The sequence below is a fragment of the Peromyscus californicus genome, unplaced genomic scaffold, assembly GCF_007827085.1.
Source record: "Peromyscus californicus insignis strain IS unplaced genomic scaffold, ASM782708v3 Scaffold_21__1_contigs__length_65335640, whole genome shotgun sequence".
In the NCBI taxonomy this organism is placed as follows: domain Eukaryota; kingdom Metazoa; phylum Chordata; class Mammalia; order Rodentia; family Cricetidae; genus Peromyscus; species Peromyscus californicus.
In genome coordinates, this window is record NW_026294514.1 from 62,034,325 (window position 1) to 62,052,494 (window position 18,170).

An 18,170-nucleotide genomic window follows, 5' to 3' on the forward strand; every position below is an offset into this window, starting at 1 on the left:
CAGGAATCCTGTGAAATGCCCAGGTGCCTTAAGATTACAACAGAGAGGGGTTGGGGATTTAGCTCAGTGGTAGAGCGCTTGCCTAGCAAGTGCAAGGCCCTGGGTTCAATCCTCAGCTCAAAAAAAAAAAAAAAAAAAAAAAAACCACAAAAGACAAAAAACATTACAACAGAGAAAAGCTTCAAGGTAAAAAAGGAAGCCTAGGTGTTCATTGCCCTTCCAGGAGCAGCAAGAAGGCTTCTGGAAGACACTCTGAGCTGAGCCAACAAGGAGAAGTAGATCACTAGTGGGAGGGAGGAGGGAGTGCAAGTGAGCAGAGGAAACAGCTCGTGCAAGGCAGGGGGTGTGGCACTTCCCAGGGACAGCTGGTCACCCAGGGACAGCGGAGTCACCCAGTCACCGTTCTGGGCCTACGGCTTCCAAAGGGAAGGGGGGCGGGATCAACAGACCAGTTGAGCAGGGGTCAAAGCTGGAAGCTCTGGGGATGCTAGGAACAGATTTGCATTTCAGAGTATCCCAGCAGAACAGTGGACAATTAGGCAAAAGGAGAGCAGAAAAACCAGTCTGGTCACTGGAGAGCCCCAGGGAAGGACCAGGAAAGGGCTGGGTTTGGGCCTTGGTCCTGGAGATGGAGCCTGGGAACCAGAGGTTACAGCTATGAAGGGAGCAATTTCTGCAGGACACGAAAAGTGAGCCAAGAGGGCACAGAGACCACATATCCTGCTCTTGGTGGTCACCTGGCCGACCCAGTGGATGTCATCTTCTGGCCCAAGAACTCGTGGGACATGTTGTATCACTTGAGAATTTTATCGCTTATTTTGGCCTGTTTGTATAGAAAGGCTTTTTTTATTTTCTGTTTGGCTTTTGTTTTTATCTTGCTTTGGTTTTTGAGACAGTGTCTTGTGTAACCCAGGATGCCTCGAACTAGCTGTCTCAGGGATCCTATTGTTGTGATAAAATACCATATCAAAACCAACCTGGGGACAAAAGGTTTTATTTCAACTTACAGGTCCAGTCACTGCCATCATGGAGGGAAGTCGTGGCAGGAACTCAAGAGTGGAACTGAAGCAAAGCCATGGAGGAGTGCTGCTTACTGACTTGCTCCCACATAGCTTATTCAACCTGCTTTCTTTCTTTCTTTTTTTTTTTTTTTTTTTTTTTTTTTTGATTTTTCGAGACAGAGTTTCTCTGTGTAGCTTTGCGCCTTTCCTGGATCTCGCTCTGTAGACCAGGCTGGCCTCGAACTCACAGAGATCCACCTGCCTCTGCCTCCCGAGTGCTGGGATTAAAGGTGTGCACCTCCACCGTCCAGCTCAGCCTGGTTTCTTAAACACCTCAGAATCACCTGCCCGGGGGTGGGTGGCACCATTCACAATGAGCTGGGCCCTCCCACATCAACCACAAATGTTATGGAGGCATTTTTCTCAATTAAGATTTCCTCTTCCTAGTTACGTCTAGGAAAACTTTGGGGAGTTGGTTCTCTCCTTATACCCAGGGATCAAACCCGGGTCATCGGGTTTGGCAGCAAGCACCTTTATCTGCTGAGCCGTTTCCCCAGCCCTAACTATTTTAAAATGTGGGTGTGGAGGTGGACATTCATGTGGTAAGGCATGCGTGTGGAATCCAGAGGACAACCCGAAGGAACGATTCTCTCCCTCTAACATGTAGGGCTGGGTATACTGAATGCAAGTTCTCGGGCTTGGTAGTAAGCAGCTGTACCTGCTGGACCATCTTGCTGGTCACTAATAGAGTGTTCTAAAGAGAAGTTTAGGTTTACAGAGAAACTGAGAAAATAAAAAAATTCAGGATCTTATATACCTCTCTATCTCTGGCCCTGACTAACCCATCATTTTCTTTCATTAGTGTGAAATATTTGTTAAATTTGATGTACCAAGGTACAATGTATTGTTAATTAAAGCCGTGCCCTAGTAAGAGTTTCGAGCGATCTGCAACTAAAAGAAACAAAACTGCCGATTTTACCAGCAGCGGAAAGCGTTCTCACTGGTGGGAAGGGCAAGCAGGTGACAGTGTCAGCACGATGGTCGTCGGTGGGGACCCACCTGCCGGCTCCTCCTTTTGGTTTTATTACTTGAGTTCTTAAAATAAGGTCTCATGTAGCTCAGCCTGGCCTCAAACTCACTCTATAGCCAAGGATGACCACGACCTTGAATTCTGCATCTATCTCCTGAGTGCTGGGATTGCAGGAGTGGGCTGCCGTGACTGGCTGTATGTGGTGCTTGGACTGAACTTAGGGCTTCATGCGTGCTAGGTAAGTACTCCACCATTGATCAACATCATCCCCAGACTCACCCATCCTCTTCCTATTCTACCCATACTTTCTGAATTCAGTAGCAACGGAAGCTCAAGGCTGAACTGACCCCATAGAAAACACAGTCTTCATCCCCTAATTCAAAAAAAGACCAAAGGCACACTGGTGTGAAGGCAAAGATTATTTGCACATTTTATTTAAAAGGAAACAGCTTTAAGATAAAAAGGCAGATGTTTTCTTTATTTCAAAGACAACAGTTACAAAAGAGAAGTAATAAATATGACATTGGGATTTTTTTTTTTGTTAAAAAATACAACCCCCTGGAATTTGTGAGAAATCCCAAGAACTCACAAGATATAAAAATCTGTCCCATGCTGACAATACCTTTCCTTTAGCTCCTTGGAGCTGATGTCAGACACTGGAAGATGGTCACAACTTCTGGGATTTCAAAAGATCTTGATGTGTCACGAGAATTTCGGGGGTCCACTCTGATTTGCATGGAGTCAGGTGACAGATATCCTTCTGCTCATTAACATTACTTCCAACAATTCTTTTGTTCTTACAGTAAAGGACTTAGGAGTGGGGAAACAACGGCTGAAATAGAAAGAAAAGGATGAGGGGGGGACTAGAGGGTGGGCACTGTTAAGGGCCAGGAGACAGGCAATATGACAGGTGGAGAGGGGACAGGTAATGATCCACAAGTTCTCCTTCAAATCCCGCCATGACGTTAGGATGGAAGCCAGTGAAAAAGAAGTCAGTGCAGTCTGAGTAGAGAGAGGGTGGCCAGGAAACAATGCAAGGACCACAGGGAAGAACCATCCAAGCATTAGGCAACGTGTCCTCTGAGGACCATAGATGAACAGGACTCGTTGACACAGAACCACGCAGGGACAAAGACGGTTTTCAAGAAGAAACAAGTCTCGGCTACAGATAACAGCAGAGGAGCGAAGGCAGGAAAGACCAACTGGCAAGCCTTTTCCGAAGAGGCCAGGACCCTGGGAAGGATAAAAGCAGCCTCCGGTTATCCAGAGGCACCAAGAAACAAGCCTGGGGTGTCGGGGGGAGGGGGGTGTCATTCAGGCAGAGAGGAAAAAATGTGAAAATTCTGGTCATCTCCTCCAGGATGTCAATAAGGCACAGCTGTGGTCATGGGTCAGGTCAGCAGGACTATGTGCTGAAAGCAGCCTTGAGCTCCTGGAAGGCTGCCTGGCGGAGCCGCCTAGTCTCCTCCTCCCGTTTCCGCTCATCTTGTTCAGCTTTTAACTCAGCTTCAAATCTACTGGAGCATGACAAGGCCTGGGCCTGCAGAGAAACAGCAAACAGATGACACAGTAAGGTCAGGGAAGGGTACAGGGATGTTGACACCAAGCAGTGGACATTCAAATCTTGGACAAATGGAGCTGTCACTGCCGAGAGCAGGGGCTCCAGTGACACCTCCTTTGGTCCAAGGTAAGTGCCGATACCATTGCTTTACTGGTGGCTGACTTCCTGCTTCTATCTTCTGGGTTTGCTCATTCTCGATTCTCTTTTGGGGTAGTAGTGAGTATTCACTACTTCATGATGCTGGGCCAGCTCCACTGTGAAGCCGCTTCCCCAAACTCTTTCCCACACGTACATTCCCTTGGTTTCACAACAACTTCACTACACTCTGGTGGACCAGTTCTGAACCAGGATCAGTGCTACTCTCAGACGGCAGCGGCGAAGGTTCTTTGTGTGTCAGATAGAGGGCAGCTGACACAGAAACTCAGCACTGGTCAAGGCGCAGAGAGCAAGTGACAACGGAATACTTAGGCACAAACATGACACCTCTATCATATTCCTTTCCCAAGACTCAGGGAGAATCATGGGAGAGTGGGTGGAAGCAGGAAGAGCCAGAGGTTGGGGGGTGGGGGCTGCGCTCAGAAACTCACAGCAGCTGTGCTTGCCTGCACAAGACCTGCACACCATCAAGTCAGTCACCATTCTAGCACGGAGTAGAGCAGGAAGGGGTTCATGAGGTCCCATCCTTGGGGACCTAGGGGCAGCTGATGGCTTCTGGGAGAAAGAGTCAGTTTTCGTCAAGGGTGGGGCTCCTGGTAGGTCGACCATGCTCCAGTGGATGGCCTCACACCCAGAAGTACATGGGTAGCACAAATTGGAGTCAATAGGTTTTTGTTTTGTTTTATTTTAAGTTTTTCAAGACAGGGTTTCTCTGTGTAGCCCTGACTGTCCTGGAACTCGTTCTGTAGACCAGGATGGCCTCGAACTCACAGAGATCCATCTGCCAGTGCTGGGATTAAAGGTGTGGGCCACCACCACCTGGCATTTTTATTTTGTTTAAGAGATGCAAGCTGTGGGGTGGAGGAGAAGAGGTGGATTTGGGAAAAGTTAAAGTGAGAAATTGGGGACAAATATGATCAAAATTCATTGTATAAAATTGTGTGAAATTCTCAAGGAATTAAAAAATATTCTTAAAACATTGCTACATTCTAGGTGGAAGAATGAATGCCTTGGAATGGTGGAAAGTAAATGCCTTGGGAGTATTTGATTGGGATTGCATCTGATAATGGGCTGTAAGAGGAAATCTTTATAATAGCTTTCCAAATGATGTGGATGCTGGGAGGCGGACCTGGGTCCTCTGGTGGAGAATACATACTCTTAACCACTGAGCCATCTCTCCAACCCCAATGCATCAGTTATTGTTCAATCCTGCTTCTGTGTTCCCATCAACATTTTAGTTCTGGGCTGGAATATAATTCAGTGGCCGAGGACTTAGCTGGCATGCATAAGATCCTGGGTTCAATCATCAGTAACTACAAAAAGCAAATATATTCTTAAATCTCTCTCAGTCATTCTAAATTTCCTTCTAAATATTACATTTTTGGTTTGCTTTGGTAACATATATATAAAATAATACATGTTTAGCTACGTGTGGTGGCTCATGCTTGCAATCCTAGGACTCAGGAGGTAGTGTTGAGTTCAAGGCCAATCTGGACATATAGAGTTCTAGACTGGCCAGAACTACAGCGTGAGATCCAATCTTCAAATTAACTAAATAAAGTGAATATTACAGGTTTTTGTTTGTATTGTGAGTGGACTTTATAATATCTGTTTTTTTAAACTTGATTTCTCTTTAATAATACTCTATCAGGGGCTGGGGATACAATCCAGTTGGTAGAGTGCTTGACTAGCATGTATGAAGCTCCATGTTAGTCCCTAGTCCCCAAAAAACGGGGTGTGGTGGCAAAAGCCTGCAATTCCAGACCTCAGGAGGCAGAGGCAGAGGATCAGAAGTGTGTGGCCGTCCCTGGCTGCACAGCCAGTGTGAGGAAAGCCTGAGACACGCGAGACAGGTTCAATTGTAGTAATAATGATACCTTATCAGATAAAACCATTTCAAAATCCTCCCTTCTCGAGCTGACTTTTTTCTGTGGCTTACATATTGGTACCCTCTCTCAACGGCACACTGAGTGTGCATGTGATTTTAATGAAGGCTATGATACAGCCCTTGAAGGCAGCTGTTCCGCTTTACGCCCCCAACATCATGGACCGGAAGCCCTCCCACATAGACTTGGCCCAAGCTTTCCAGGATCATCCTCTCTTACCAATCTGCTGGTCAAATATTGTCTTTTCTCATTTCCTCCCTGGAGAATTACCCACTCGGATCATTCACCCACTTTCATGTTCAGCTGTTTCCCTCTTCCAACTGGCAGTTCTCTACATAACTTAATATTAATCCCTTGCTGTCAATCTTTCTGTTGTCTTCTTCCTATCTTGACTGGTCTTTTAAAGTATCTTGGACCCCCAAAGTGCTTAAAATCTTGATGTAATTTATCAACCATTTTCTCTTACCTCTTATGTTACATTTAAGAAGGTCTCCAATACTCTAAATACCTCCAACATTTCAAATCCATTTTTCTGTATTTCTTTCTAATACTTTTATGGTTTTCTCATGTGGATCTTCTGTATTTTGCTCATGTAGTCCAGGCTGGCCTTGTACTCACTGTGTAGCCCAAACTTGCTGTGGAATAATCCTCTTGTACACTGTAAAAATTTGTCACTCAAGTTGGTCTAATAAAATACTAATTGGCCAGTAGCCAGGCAGGAAGTATAGGCAGGGCGACCAAACTAAGAATGCTGGGAAGAGGAAGGGCGAAGTCAGGAGTCGCCAGCCAGATGCAGAGGAAACAAGGTAAGAATACCAAGCCACATGGCTAAACACAGATAAGAATTAAGGGTTAATTTAAGTATAAAAGCTAGTTAGTAATAAGCCTGAGCTACCAGCTGAGCATTTATAATTAATATTAAGCCTCTGAGTAGTTATTTGGGAACTGGTGGGCCAGAGAGAAATGTACAATTACACAAACTGACCTTCAACTTTTGATCCTCCTACCTCCACCTCACAAATATTGGGATGACAGATGTATGACACCATACCTGACTTTTTTATTTGGTTCTTTGAGGCACACACACACACACACACACACACACACACACACACACACACTCCTTTATTTTAAATTTTTAATTTCATTTTATGGGTAGGAGTGCTTTGCCTGCATATATGTATGTGCACCACATGTATGCCTTCCTAGTGCCTGTGGAGGTCAGAAGAGGTCATTGGATCTCCTGGAACTGGTATTACAGATGTTTGTGAGGACCATGTGGGTGCTGGGGAGGTCCTCTGTAAAAGCAGCCAGCAAGAGCAGCCAGTGCTCTTAACTACTAAGCTTTCTCTCCAGTGCCTCATTTATTTTAATGGGGGGGTGTGAAGGAGGGATTTGAAATTCTTCTACTTAAGTGGTTAGCCAGTAACTGTCATTTACATTTATTTTTAACATTTTTGTCTTTTAAAGCTTCTTTTACACTTACCTATTTATGTATTATTAATTTATCGATTTTGGCAGTACCTGGAACTGAGCCTAGGAAGGGCCTCCCCTTGTGCTGTATCCTCGGACCTCTTTGCAACTTTTTGAGACAAGGTCAAGCTGGCAACCTGTGATCCTGTTGCCTCAGTTTCCCAAGTAGCTAAGCTTAGAGCCTGTCTGACTAGCTGTCCCAGACGCTCTTGTTGGTAGTTCACTATTGTTCCTGTAGTTCTCCCCTGCTGAAATCCCACGCAGAAGGCATCTGTCCATCCCGCTTATTAGCCAGCCTATTTCAATGGCTGCTCTGCTTGACCCCACATCCGTCCACAGGATTTAATATCATGTGATATCCTGTTTAAACACTGTTTTGGGGGTGCTATGAGGTAGAACCCAGTGGTCGCTTGTGTGCTTAGCATGCACATGGCCATGAATTCAAACCATACTATCAGAAAATAAGTAAAAATTTATTTTTAATTAAAAAAATTATTTTTAAATTGTGTGTATTGTGCTCATGTGTGCACACACAGCCATGAGTGTGGGGGTGCCTGGGGGAAGCCAGAAGAGGGCACTGGATCTCTTGGAGCTGGAGCTGCAGGGGGCTGTGAGCCACCTGCTGTGGGTGCTGGAGACTAAACCCAGGATCTGGAAGAACAGTACCTGCTCTGGACGGAGACAGCGCTGTAGCCCCTAATTTTCTTACTACTAAATTAGTTGTTGTGTGTTAAACTCACAGCTAGAGTGAATCTTCTTAAATATTACCATTATAGTCTAGTTCTTGTTATCCTAAGATCTCTGAAGTACTGAATTATAGGTATGCACTACCACATAGGGCCCTGATTTAAGATTCTCACAGCTACATTTCTCTTTTTTAATTTATTTATTTTTTTATACAATATATTTTGACCCTATTCTTTCCCTCCCAGTTACAATTCTTTTGTTTGTTTGTTTGTTTTTTCGAGACAGGGTTTCTCTGTGTAGTTTTGCGCCTTTCCTGGAACTTGCTTTGTAGCCCAGGTTGGCCTAGAACTCACAGAGATCCACCTGCCTCTGCCTCCTGAGTGCTGGGATTAAAGGCGTGCGCCACCACCGCCCGGCTCCCAGTTACAATTCTTGATATAAACATTTTTTTCTTAACTGCCTATAGTGGCACATAACTTATTCATTCCCAGCATTCAAGAGGCAGAGGCAGGCAGACCTGTTTAAGTCTGAGGATAGCCTGCTCTACCCAGAGAGTTCCAGGCCAGCCAGGGCTAAACAGTGAGAATCTGTTTCAAAATAAAAACAAACACAACTATTCATGACCTGTGACTCTTGTCTGATTGTGTTTTCAAAATTGGTGGCTTCAGAAATTGAACATGACATGATCTTTTTGCATTCATTCTTTTTTATTATTCATTTATAGTGTCTGTTATTATCCATCTATCTACCTATCTATCCATCTATCCATCTATCTATCTATCTATCTATCTATCTATCTATCTATCTATCTATCTATCTATCTATGGTGGGTTTTGGTTTTTCGAGACAGGTTTTCTCTGTGAAACAGTCCTGGTTGTCCTGAACTCACTCTGTAGACCAGGCTGGCTTGGAACTCACAGAGATCCAGCTGCCTCTGCCTCCTGAGTGCTGGGTTTAGAGTCATGCACCACCAACCACCCAGCTATTGTCTATGTTTTTACAACACTGGATATCAAGCTGTGGGTGTAGCCCAGTAACAGAAGTGTGTATTTAGCATGAATAAAGCCCTGGATTTGATCCTCGGTACTTAAAGAAAATAATAGATCTCACCACGTGTGTTTGTACACAAATATAATCCTAAGCACTCTGGAGGCAAAGGCAGGAAGATTACAAATTTGAGGCTAATCTGGGATACATATGAGACCCTATTTCGAAAACAAGTAAAACAAAATAAAAACACATACTAAGTCTCTACATCCCTCAATATTTAACCTGTTTTAAGTACATAGGTTATGTGCAAACGTATACCACTTCATGTGTGTGGATGTGAAGGTGCATGCAGAGGCCAGAGGAGGGGACAGCCTTGACTCTAGCTCCTCAGGGGTCCATCTTGTTTTAGCCTGGAGCTCACTAAGCACTCAGGGCTGGCTGGCTTGGGAACCCCAGGGATCCAAATACACTACCATGCCTGGCTTCTTCTTTCTCAGGTAGGTTCAGGGGATTGAACTCAGGTCCACACGCTTGCAAGGTAAGTGCTTTGCAGACTACACTCTCTCTCCAGCAATACATACCATTTTATAGTGATCGGGGGTCAGGGGGTGAGGTGGGGGGGGGCTTGAGCTTATAAAAATGTTCATGTCTGAGGTTTCTGGAACTCCTTCATGTACACAAAAGGCTAACTACACCCTCAGCTCCCCAGCTGCACTTCCACCTGCCACACCGTCACATCTGCCCACCCCCTCATTAAGGCCCACCCCTCACCGTCATGATTTAGCATGCATGCTTCTAAGCTAAAGACACACTTTTTAGACAGGTAGACAGACAGACAGACAGACAGATAGATAGATAGATAGATAGATAGATAGATAGATAGATAGATGGATGAAAGAAATCTCTCCCACCTAGAGAGAAGGTTCAGTGGTTAAGAGCTTAAGAGCACTTGCAGAGGACCAAAGTTCAGTTCCTAGCATCCACCTGACAGTTCACAACCATCTGAACTTCTGGTTCCAAGGGTTCTGGACACCCAGTTCTGGCCTCTGCAGGCTCAAGGTGCACACATTTATTCAGGCAAAATACTCATATACTTAAAAGCAATAAAAACAAACAAAAACCACTCACAAGAAGAGTGGCTAGAATCCAGGTGGTGTGTGGTACACGCCTTTAATTACAGCACTTGAAAGGCAGAGGCAGGCAGATCTCTGTGAGTTCAAGGCCACCCTGGTCTACAAAGTGAGTTCCAGGACAGCTAGGACTGTTACACAGAGAAGGCCTATCTTGAAAAAAAAAAAAAATAGTGGCTAGATCTAGATCCACTGGAACTTGGGATTTCCGGCCAAAGCCAGGTCTTCAATGGCCTTCTTCCCCATCTCTCTCCTCACAGTGATTCCTTCCATCTCTGCCTCCTTCAGTTAGAAGAAAACAGATCATCTTTCCACTACCCCAAGGTATGCTGGAGCTGGCTTGTAACTGCTCAAAATCCAACTGCTTCATTCCCAGAACGCCTGTGAGCTGTTGATAAAATTAGTCATTACAAAATTTTAAATTGTGTGAATCTGTAACCCACTGCACCAAAAGCAGAAGGGTTGAGCACTGAAGGGCCGTCACACTCTGACGACCTCGTCACACGTTACGATTATCTGCCAGGGCTGAGCCTCCAGCGGGGGAATACTGCGTGATGACATGACGACTGGGAACAGCTTCCCTGCTCCACATGCATCCACTTTCCATTGAGAGCTTGAACTCAGTCTCGGTGTGAGTATTTACACCGTGGAAAGCAGCCAGCACTGCACGTTTGGCCTTCCTTGTCTCTGTCTACACAGTCTCGTCATAATATGCTGGGGAAATGTCAAAAGGCAGGTAAAACTTCCAATGTGTTGTCCGTTGCCTTTGCATTATGAAGTGTCCTGAGTCATTGAGAGGATGACCTTTTGGTACTTGAAATCATCCATAAGAAATTGCTCAGCACCTCAAGCAATGAAGTGGTTTTTCTCCTCTTTCTCCCTCTCTCTGTCTCTGTGCCTCTCTGTCTCTCTCTGTTGCTAGGACATGTGTGGAGGTCAGAGGGCAGCCTCCAGTGTTGGTCTTCACCTTCACCTTGTGGGAGACACGGTGTCTCCCTTGTTCATTTCTCTGGACCCAGGCTAGCTGGTTTGCCAACTTCTGGCACAAGATACTGGGATTATGGATGTGTACTAACATGTCCTGCTTCACAAAGGTTCTGGGGATCTGAACGCTAGCCCTCCTGCAGCAAACACTTTAACCACTGGGTTAACTCTGAAGCCCCCAAACCCACCAAGGTAAAAAGTCCAAGCTTACTTCCTGGTTTGAAAACCCATCAAAACCTACCAATCCCTGAGCTCAAAAACCTACCATCTGCCAGCCAATGGTGGCACATGCCTTTAATCCCAGCACTCAAGAGGCAGAGGCAGGTGGATCTCTGAGTTCAAGGGCAGCCTGGCTTATAGAACAAGTTCCAGGAAAGTCAGTGCTTCACAGAGAAATCCAAAAACAAACAAACAAACCCCACCACCACCACCACCAATCCCTGAGTTAAAAAAACCCACCAATCTCTGGGCTTGCTGCAGCTCAGGACTTGAAATCCCACCAGTCCCCATCCTGGAAATCTTCCTGGAAAACTCCTCCCCCAAAGAAACCCTATATAAGCCTGCCTCCTGCTTAGTTCCCTACTGCTTCTCACCTGAGCCACCCTCTAGTGTGAGGTTTGTCGTGCAGTGTGACTTTGTGGTATTCCTTGGCTCCTGACTGCCAGGATTACTTTCCCATTATAATGCAACATTTCCATTGAGGAAGCCTTTCCCCCTCAGAGCTGTAACACTTATCCCACCCTATCCTTCTGAGATACAATCTTACTATATAGCTCTGACAATTCTGGTACTTGCTTTGTAGCTCAGGCTAGCCTCAAACTTATAGCAAACCCCCTGCTCAAGGACTAGGATTACAGGCATGCACCATCAAACTCAGCCTAAAGTTTCTTTCTCTTTCTTTCTTCTTTCTTCTTCTTTCTTTCTTTCTTTCTTTCTTTCTTTCTTTCTTTCTTTCTTTCTTCTTTCTTCCTTCCTTCCTTTCTTTCTCTCTCTCTCTCTCCCTCCCTCCCTCCCTTCCTTCCTTCCTTTCTTTTTTATAGCAATACTAATGCTTTATTTAATAGTTGCAGGTATCATGGGCCAAGTGGTGGCTATCCAGGACTTGGTCAGTGCAACCTCCAATAGAATGAGCACATCACCCTCCCGAACTGGGTGGGGGGGGGGGGGGGGGCGACTATGACATTTCGGGTGATGGAGTGACTGGTGTCATCCATAAATTCCACATGCACCTGTGTGCACTGTCCCTGTGATCCAGTCCTGCCCAGCACTTTGGTAGCCCTAGCCAGCTTGATGGGCTGCATGCGACTGTCGCCATGGTGGTGGTGACCTGGTGGAGAGGTCACTTTTTTCTTTTTGAATTATCTTAAACTATGAACCAACACTCATGCAGAAACTATTTTTTTTAAATCACATTTTTATGTGTTTATATATATATATATATATATATATATATATATATATATATTTTTTTTTTTTTTTTTTTGGTTTTTTCGAGACAGGGTTTCTCTGTGTAGCTTTGCGCCTTTCCTGGATCTCGCGCTGTAGACCAGACTGGCCTCGAACTCACAGAGATCCGCCTGCCTCTGCCTCCCGAGTGCTGGGATTAAAGGCGTGCGCCACCACCGCCCGGCGTGTTTATATATTTTGGCTGCACGTAAGTCTGTGCTCCACATGCATTCCTGGTACCTGCAAAGGCCAGAAGAGGATTTTGGAAGCCCTGGAACAGGAGTTACAGACCAGGTGGTTGCTGGGAATCAAACCCAGGTCCTCTGGAAGAGCAATCAGTGCTCTGAAGCACTCAGGCACTTCTCCAGCCCTAGAAACTACTTTCTTTTGTTCATTGCAACCACAATCTGGCAACAGATGCAGGAGTCTAGAAAAAGCACTGCTGTGGGATGTTCTGTATGGCAAATGTGTTGCTAATTAGTCAATAAATAAAACACTGATTGGCCATTGGCTAGGCAGGAAGTGTAGGCGGGACAAGGAGGAGAATAAAGCTGGGAAGTGGAAGGCTGAGTCAGAGAGACACTGCCAGCCGCCATGATGAGAAACAGCATGTGAAGATGCCGGTAAGCCACGAGCCACGTGGCAAGGTATAGATTTATGGAAATGGATTAATTCAAGCTGTAAGAAAAGTTAGCAAGAAGCCTGCCACGGCCATACAGTTTGTAAGCAATATAAGTCTCTGTGTTTACTTGGTCGGGTCTGAGCGGCTGTAGGACTGGCAGGTGAGAGAGATTTGTCCTGACTGTGGGCCAGGCAATAAAACTCTACCTACAAAGCACCTCTGAGGATCAATATCTGTGCGGAGTATGATGTACAATGTAAAATATGTTATAGACTTTATAACAAACATAACAAACATGTAGTTTGTGGGTTTTTGTTTTTGTTTTTATTTTTTTGAGACAGGGTTTCTCTGTGTAGCTTTGGAGCCTGTCCTGGAACTCACTCTGTAGACCAGGCTGGCCTCAAACTCACAGAGACCCGCCTGCCTCTGCCTCCCGAGTGCTGGGACTAAAGGCGTGTGCCACCATTGCCCAGCGTAGTTTGTGTTTTTAACATGGGGTCTCCTGTAGCCCAGACAGACCTTGAACTCCATACATAGTGGACTGGAGCCTTGAACTCTTAACCTTCCTACCTCTGCCTCCTGAATGCTAGGGTTACAAGGTATTGTAGTTTGTTGCTAAATGTCTACCAAATATTTACTACTGTCTAAACTTCAACTTCCTTATCTTCAAGATGAGACAATCGTTGGGTCTAGTGGCAAATGCTTGTGTTCCCAGCACTACGGTGGTGATGTACAAAGATTCAAAGTTCACGGTTAGCATATATCACAAGAGACTCTGTCTCAAGTCAAACACACAAACAAAAACACCCAAATGGTACCGTAACACCTACCTCCAGGGTGCTGGTGTGTGAACCTGAAGCATTTGGAGGTGGCCTAACTCAGCACCAACACTCCCCCTTCTCCACCATTTCTAGCTAGGCCAGCAGGAGAGCGTAACTTGACATCTCGTCACCCAGGAATCTTTCATCTCCTCCACCACAAATCTTGCCTCTGGGTTCTATAACCCACCCCTGACCCTGAACCCCCACCCCACGACCTATCTGCTCAGTCATCTTGCTTTTTTTTTTTTTTTTGTGGTTTTTTTGAGATAGGGTTTCTCTGTGTAGCTTTGCGCCTTTTCCTGGATCTCGCTCTGTAGACCAGGCTGGCCTTGAACTCACAAAGATCCACCTGCCTCTGCCTCCCGAGTGCTGGGATTAAAGGCGTGAGCCACCACCGCCCGGCGTCATCTTGCTTTTTATTTCCATGTTTCCTAGACAATTTCTCTCTGATAGGAAAACATACTGATTTCTCTCAGAAGCTGCAAAGTAAACAAAAATGTTCTTATCTAACCCCAAGCTACTGTCTCACCTGTGGGCACCTGCAATGGAGACTTGGCTCTCGAGGATCCTTCTACTAGGTCCATCCCAATGCAATCCACTCAGTAGGGCGAATCTGATCCCTTAAGCATCTCTACTGAGGGCTGGCCACATTGCTTGCTGCCAGACTTGACAACCCGAGTTCAATCTGTAACACTCCCATGGTAGAAGGAGAGAACAGCTGGGGCTGGAGAGCTGGCTCAGAGGTTAGGAGCACATACTGCTCTTCCACATGAACCTAAGTTCAATTCCCAGCACCCACATCAGGAGGCTCAAGACCACCGGTATGTCTTGGGACATCTGACACCTCTTGCCTCTTTGGACAACTGCAGTCACGGTCACAGATTCATCCATATACATAATTAACAAAAATAAAAGTTAAAAAGCCCAAACTGCTCCTGTCCAGCAAAGTAGCGTTTTTCAAAAAACAACAACAACAACAAAAACCACTGCCTTTCATCACTTATAATAAGGAAATTCTGAATAACTTTCCTAGGGACCTATTGAGTCAGAGCTCATGCCTAGTTGGGCAAGGAGTGGGTGTGGCCAGGTGACTGTTTTCTTGGCCTCTGTACCCAAACATCCAACTATTTATGGACCAGTAAAGGAAGTCCCCCATATTCAGAACCCTGATACCCTCTAGGTTCTCTCTTACACAAGCCGGGACAGGTGGGCTAGTTGCCTGAGCCAGAGGCTCCAAGTCTCCTCTCAGTTCTCACACTGGAAAGGAGTTAGCTGGCCTCTCTCAGGGAGATACAGAATTCACTGTCCTGCTGGCCTGGGCCTGGAGACCCCACAGCCAATTAGATAGGAGGAAGGCTGGAGAGAGGGTGGGCTGCAGGGACGCTGGGTGGTTGCCAGTGCTTTCTGCTCTTACAGAAGACCTGAGCTGGTTTCCCAGTTGCAGGGAGCTGGGCAGTCTTTTCCAGCTTCCACCAGCCCTACATAAACCCACGAGCAGACACATAGCCTTAAAAAAGTAAAAGCTTTTTAAAAAAAATTTAAAATGTGTGTGTGTGCACACATGTGAATATAGTTGCCCATGGAGACCAAAGGCATTGGATATCCCTGGAACCGGAGTTACAGATGGTTGTCCGCTGCTGGACATGGATGCTGGGAACCAAAACCTTTAGAATAAAAAAAAAAAAAAAAAAAAAAAAAACGCAAAACATCTTCACCATTGGGAAAAAAAAAAAGTAGCATTTTTCTCCAGCATTCCCTTGAGCCTCTGATGACTCCATCTTTTTCCCGAAGATGGGAATACAAAGCTTTCCCCACAGCCCAGTCACCACCACCAAGATTCACTCTCCTGATGTGTCAATACATACTTGTGAAGGTGGCTCCTACCTCTGTGTTACTGGGTGCCCACTGGGTACCCATCGAACGTATTTCTTCCCTTCTTTCTTCCTATGGGAAGCTCACCTGGCATGTGGAGCCTGGCCCCACCCCTGACCCCACCCCTGACCCCAGGAGGGGGCTATGAAGACAGCCATATTCCAGCCATTGCCAATGGTGAATAGAGGAAGTGAAAGAATTCCTTCATGATCCATCCTTACAGCAAGACACGCAGAGCTCCAAGAAAGACAGATATTTTTATAGCCTCCGTGTGGCCATTATAGAGTGCTGTTTGCAGCCCTTGCCATACCCACCAAATCCGCTCATGCCTTCACTGTGCCTGAAGTTGGCTTGGACTTCACACCGAAGCCAGTTTATCACTTTTCCTCCTCAGACCACTCCCACTTGGGAGAGGGGCTTTCTTGTCACAAAAATCTCAGCTCCCCTCCTCAGTGCTCACCTCACGTTGGTCTTCCCCAAACCCCCGATAAGGTAGTCACAGGCCCTGAAGCTCTAAAGTGGTATGTCTTTGTGTTGTCCCTGGTCCCACGTCACAGTGCTTGGCAGACTGACATTCTCCCCCAGCACCTGTAGAAACTCTCCTAAGACATCTGTATCAGACCTCCTGGTGTCAGACCTGCCCAGACAGCTCTGAGGTCTCTGCAGGCCCTGCAGTGGCACTATCCCAGCCTGGCTGCCCCTGACGCCACCTGCAGTGCTGGATCAACCACATGTTTCCTGACAATGTCCCCAACCCCCACACACCCAAATAAGTTTTTTGTTTTTTTTTTTTTGGTTTTTCGAGACAGGGTTTCTCTGTGTAGCTTTGCACCTTTCCTGGAACTTGCTTTGGAGACCAGGCTGGCCTCGAACTCACAGAGATCCGCCTGCCTCTGCCTCCCGAGTGCTGGGATTAAAGGCGTGCGCCACCACCGCCCCGCTCCAAATAAGTTTTAAAGAGACTTGGGTTGGGCCTGAGAGGCCAGTCTACAAGGTGTCCCTCAGGCTGGGGTTATATCCAGGGACCATCTGACCTCAGAGTCACCTACCTCATAACAAAGGGTGGGAAGTGGTGGTCCAGTTCCCAGGTCTCCACACTTACATTTTGGCTTGCTTTCCCAACGGTGGCACCAGCCCTTCCCCCTCACACAACTCCATGTTCTCCACAGCCTCCAGGACTCCAGCCCTCCATGCCTTGGAGCCTTGGCTTGCAGTTCCCATGACCAGAACGCCTCCCTTCCTTGATTACAAGGTGAATCCCCATTCATCTTAGAACATCTGTCACCAGCCTCACCTCCCTTACGGCCTCTCCCAAACCCAGCCGGTGCTTCCCTCCATTCGTCATTCATGCGAACGTTTATTGAGGGCCATTACACACCACACCGGGCTGACGCTGTAATTACAAAGATAACCCGCCTACTCTGCCTTTGAGTCTGGTTGAGGAGGCAGACGTATAAACACAGCAGGTAGGAAAAAGTTTATTGTTTTGTGCGTTTCATCTTTTCTCCTTATAAAAATAATGCACACTAATTCTACAACACTACAGAGGAATAAAACAAGTCCCTTGACATAACTATTACTAATACTTTCATACATAATTATCTAGGCTGTGTTCAGTATTTAAAGTCAGGTGTCCACATATTACTGTGCTTGATTTACTTTGGACATCTGTGTACACATATTACACAGCTTCACCTCATCTTCGATGGCTACAGAGTGAGCAAACACATGGTCATGCCATGATGGACTCATCTCTGATAACTGAAGTTCCGCTTGTGTCCAGTTTGCATCAACCCTAACAGTGTTACAGGAAAATCCTTCCCAAGTGCGCAAGCACCTCAGGAGGGAGACGTTCCCGAGGCAGAGTACTAAATGCACTACAGACGGATCAATTGACACTCTCCTTGCAAGTGTCCAACAGCACCTTGAACAGATACAAACAGTGCCACTTGCACATGGGATAAAGGCACTCAGGAGGGCCTTTTCAGGCTTGGATAGGCAGGAGTGGGCTGGCCTGGAAGGCGGTCCAAAGGGAGCAGAGTTTTCCAAACAGAGGTCCTGGGGTGGCATTCTGGGCAAAGAGAGCTACAGATTCTGAGGATCGGTTGTGAAAATTCCCAGCAATGTCTGAAGGACTCGATGGGACTGGAGCAAGGATAACAGGCAAGTCACGACAAGTCCTGCATGCCCTGATGATACAGTCACAGGGACCCATGTGCTTCACCTAGGGCACTTAGCCCAGTGCACCTTGGCAGTGAACTGTCCTGCTGCTCTTGGGCCTCAGTCCTAGGGCCTTTCCCAAGAAATCTCAAGAGACTGAAAATGTGAAGGCACCAACGGATGGAAGAAACTCAAATCTCCCAGAGGCTGGCAACTGACTGAAGAAGCATGCAATCCTGACAGCTTGGACTAGGTGCCGACTGCTCCCCACGAGCCAGGCAATCGCTTAACACCATACATACAAGCTCATCTAATCCTGTTGGTGCGTCTTCGGTACAAATGGAAACAAGG

The 18,170-nt window shown here is 46.3% G+C and overlaps 1 protein-coding gene across 1 annotated transcript in view; it reads right to left on the reverse strand.

Moving 5' to 3' along the window:
* Positions 1 to 2,437: 2,437 nt before the first annotated feature.
* The window catches only part of Efhd1 (EF-hand domain family member D1), a 59,374-nt gene continuing 43,641 nt past the window's right edge, over positions 2,438 to 18,170 (reverse strand). The window contains exon 4 of the mRNA XM_052750509.1: positions 2,438 to 3,571. Within this exon, the coding sequence (XP_052606469.1) occupies positions 3,437 to 3,571 (135 nt within the window). The 3' untranslated portion in view covers positions 2,438 to 3,436. The remainder of the gene's footprint in view (positions 3,572 to 18,170) is intronic.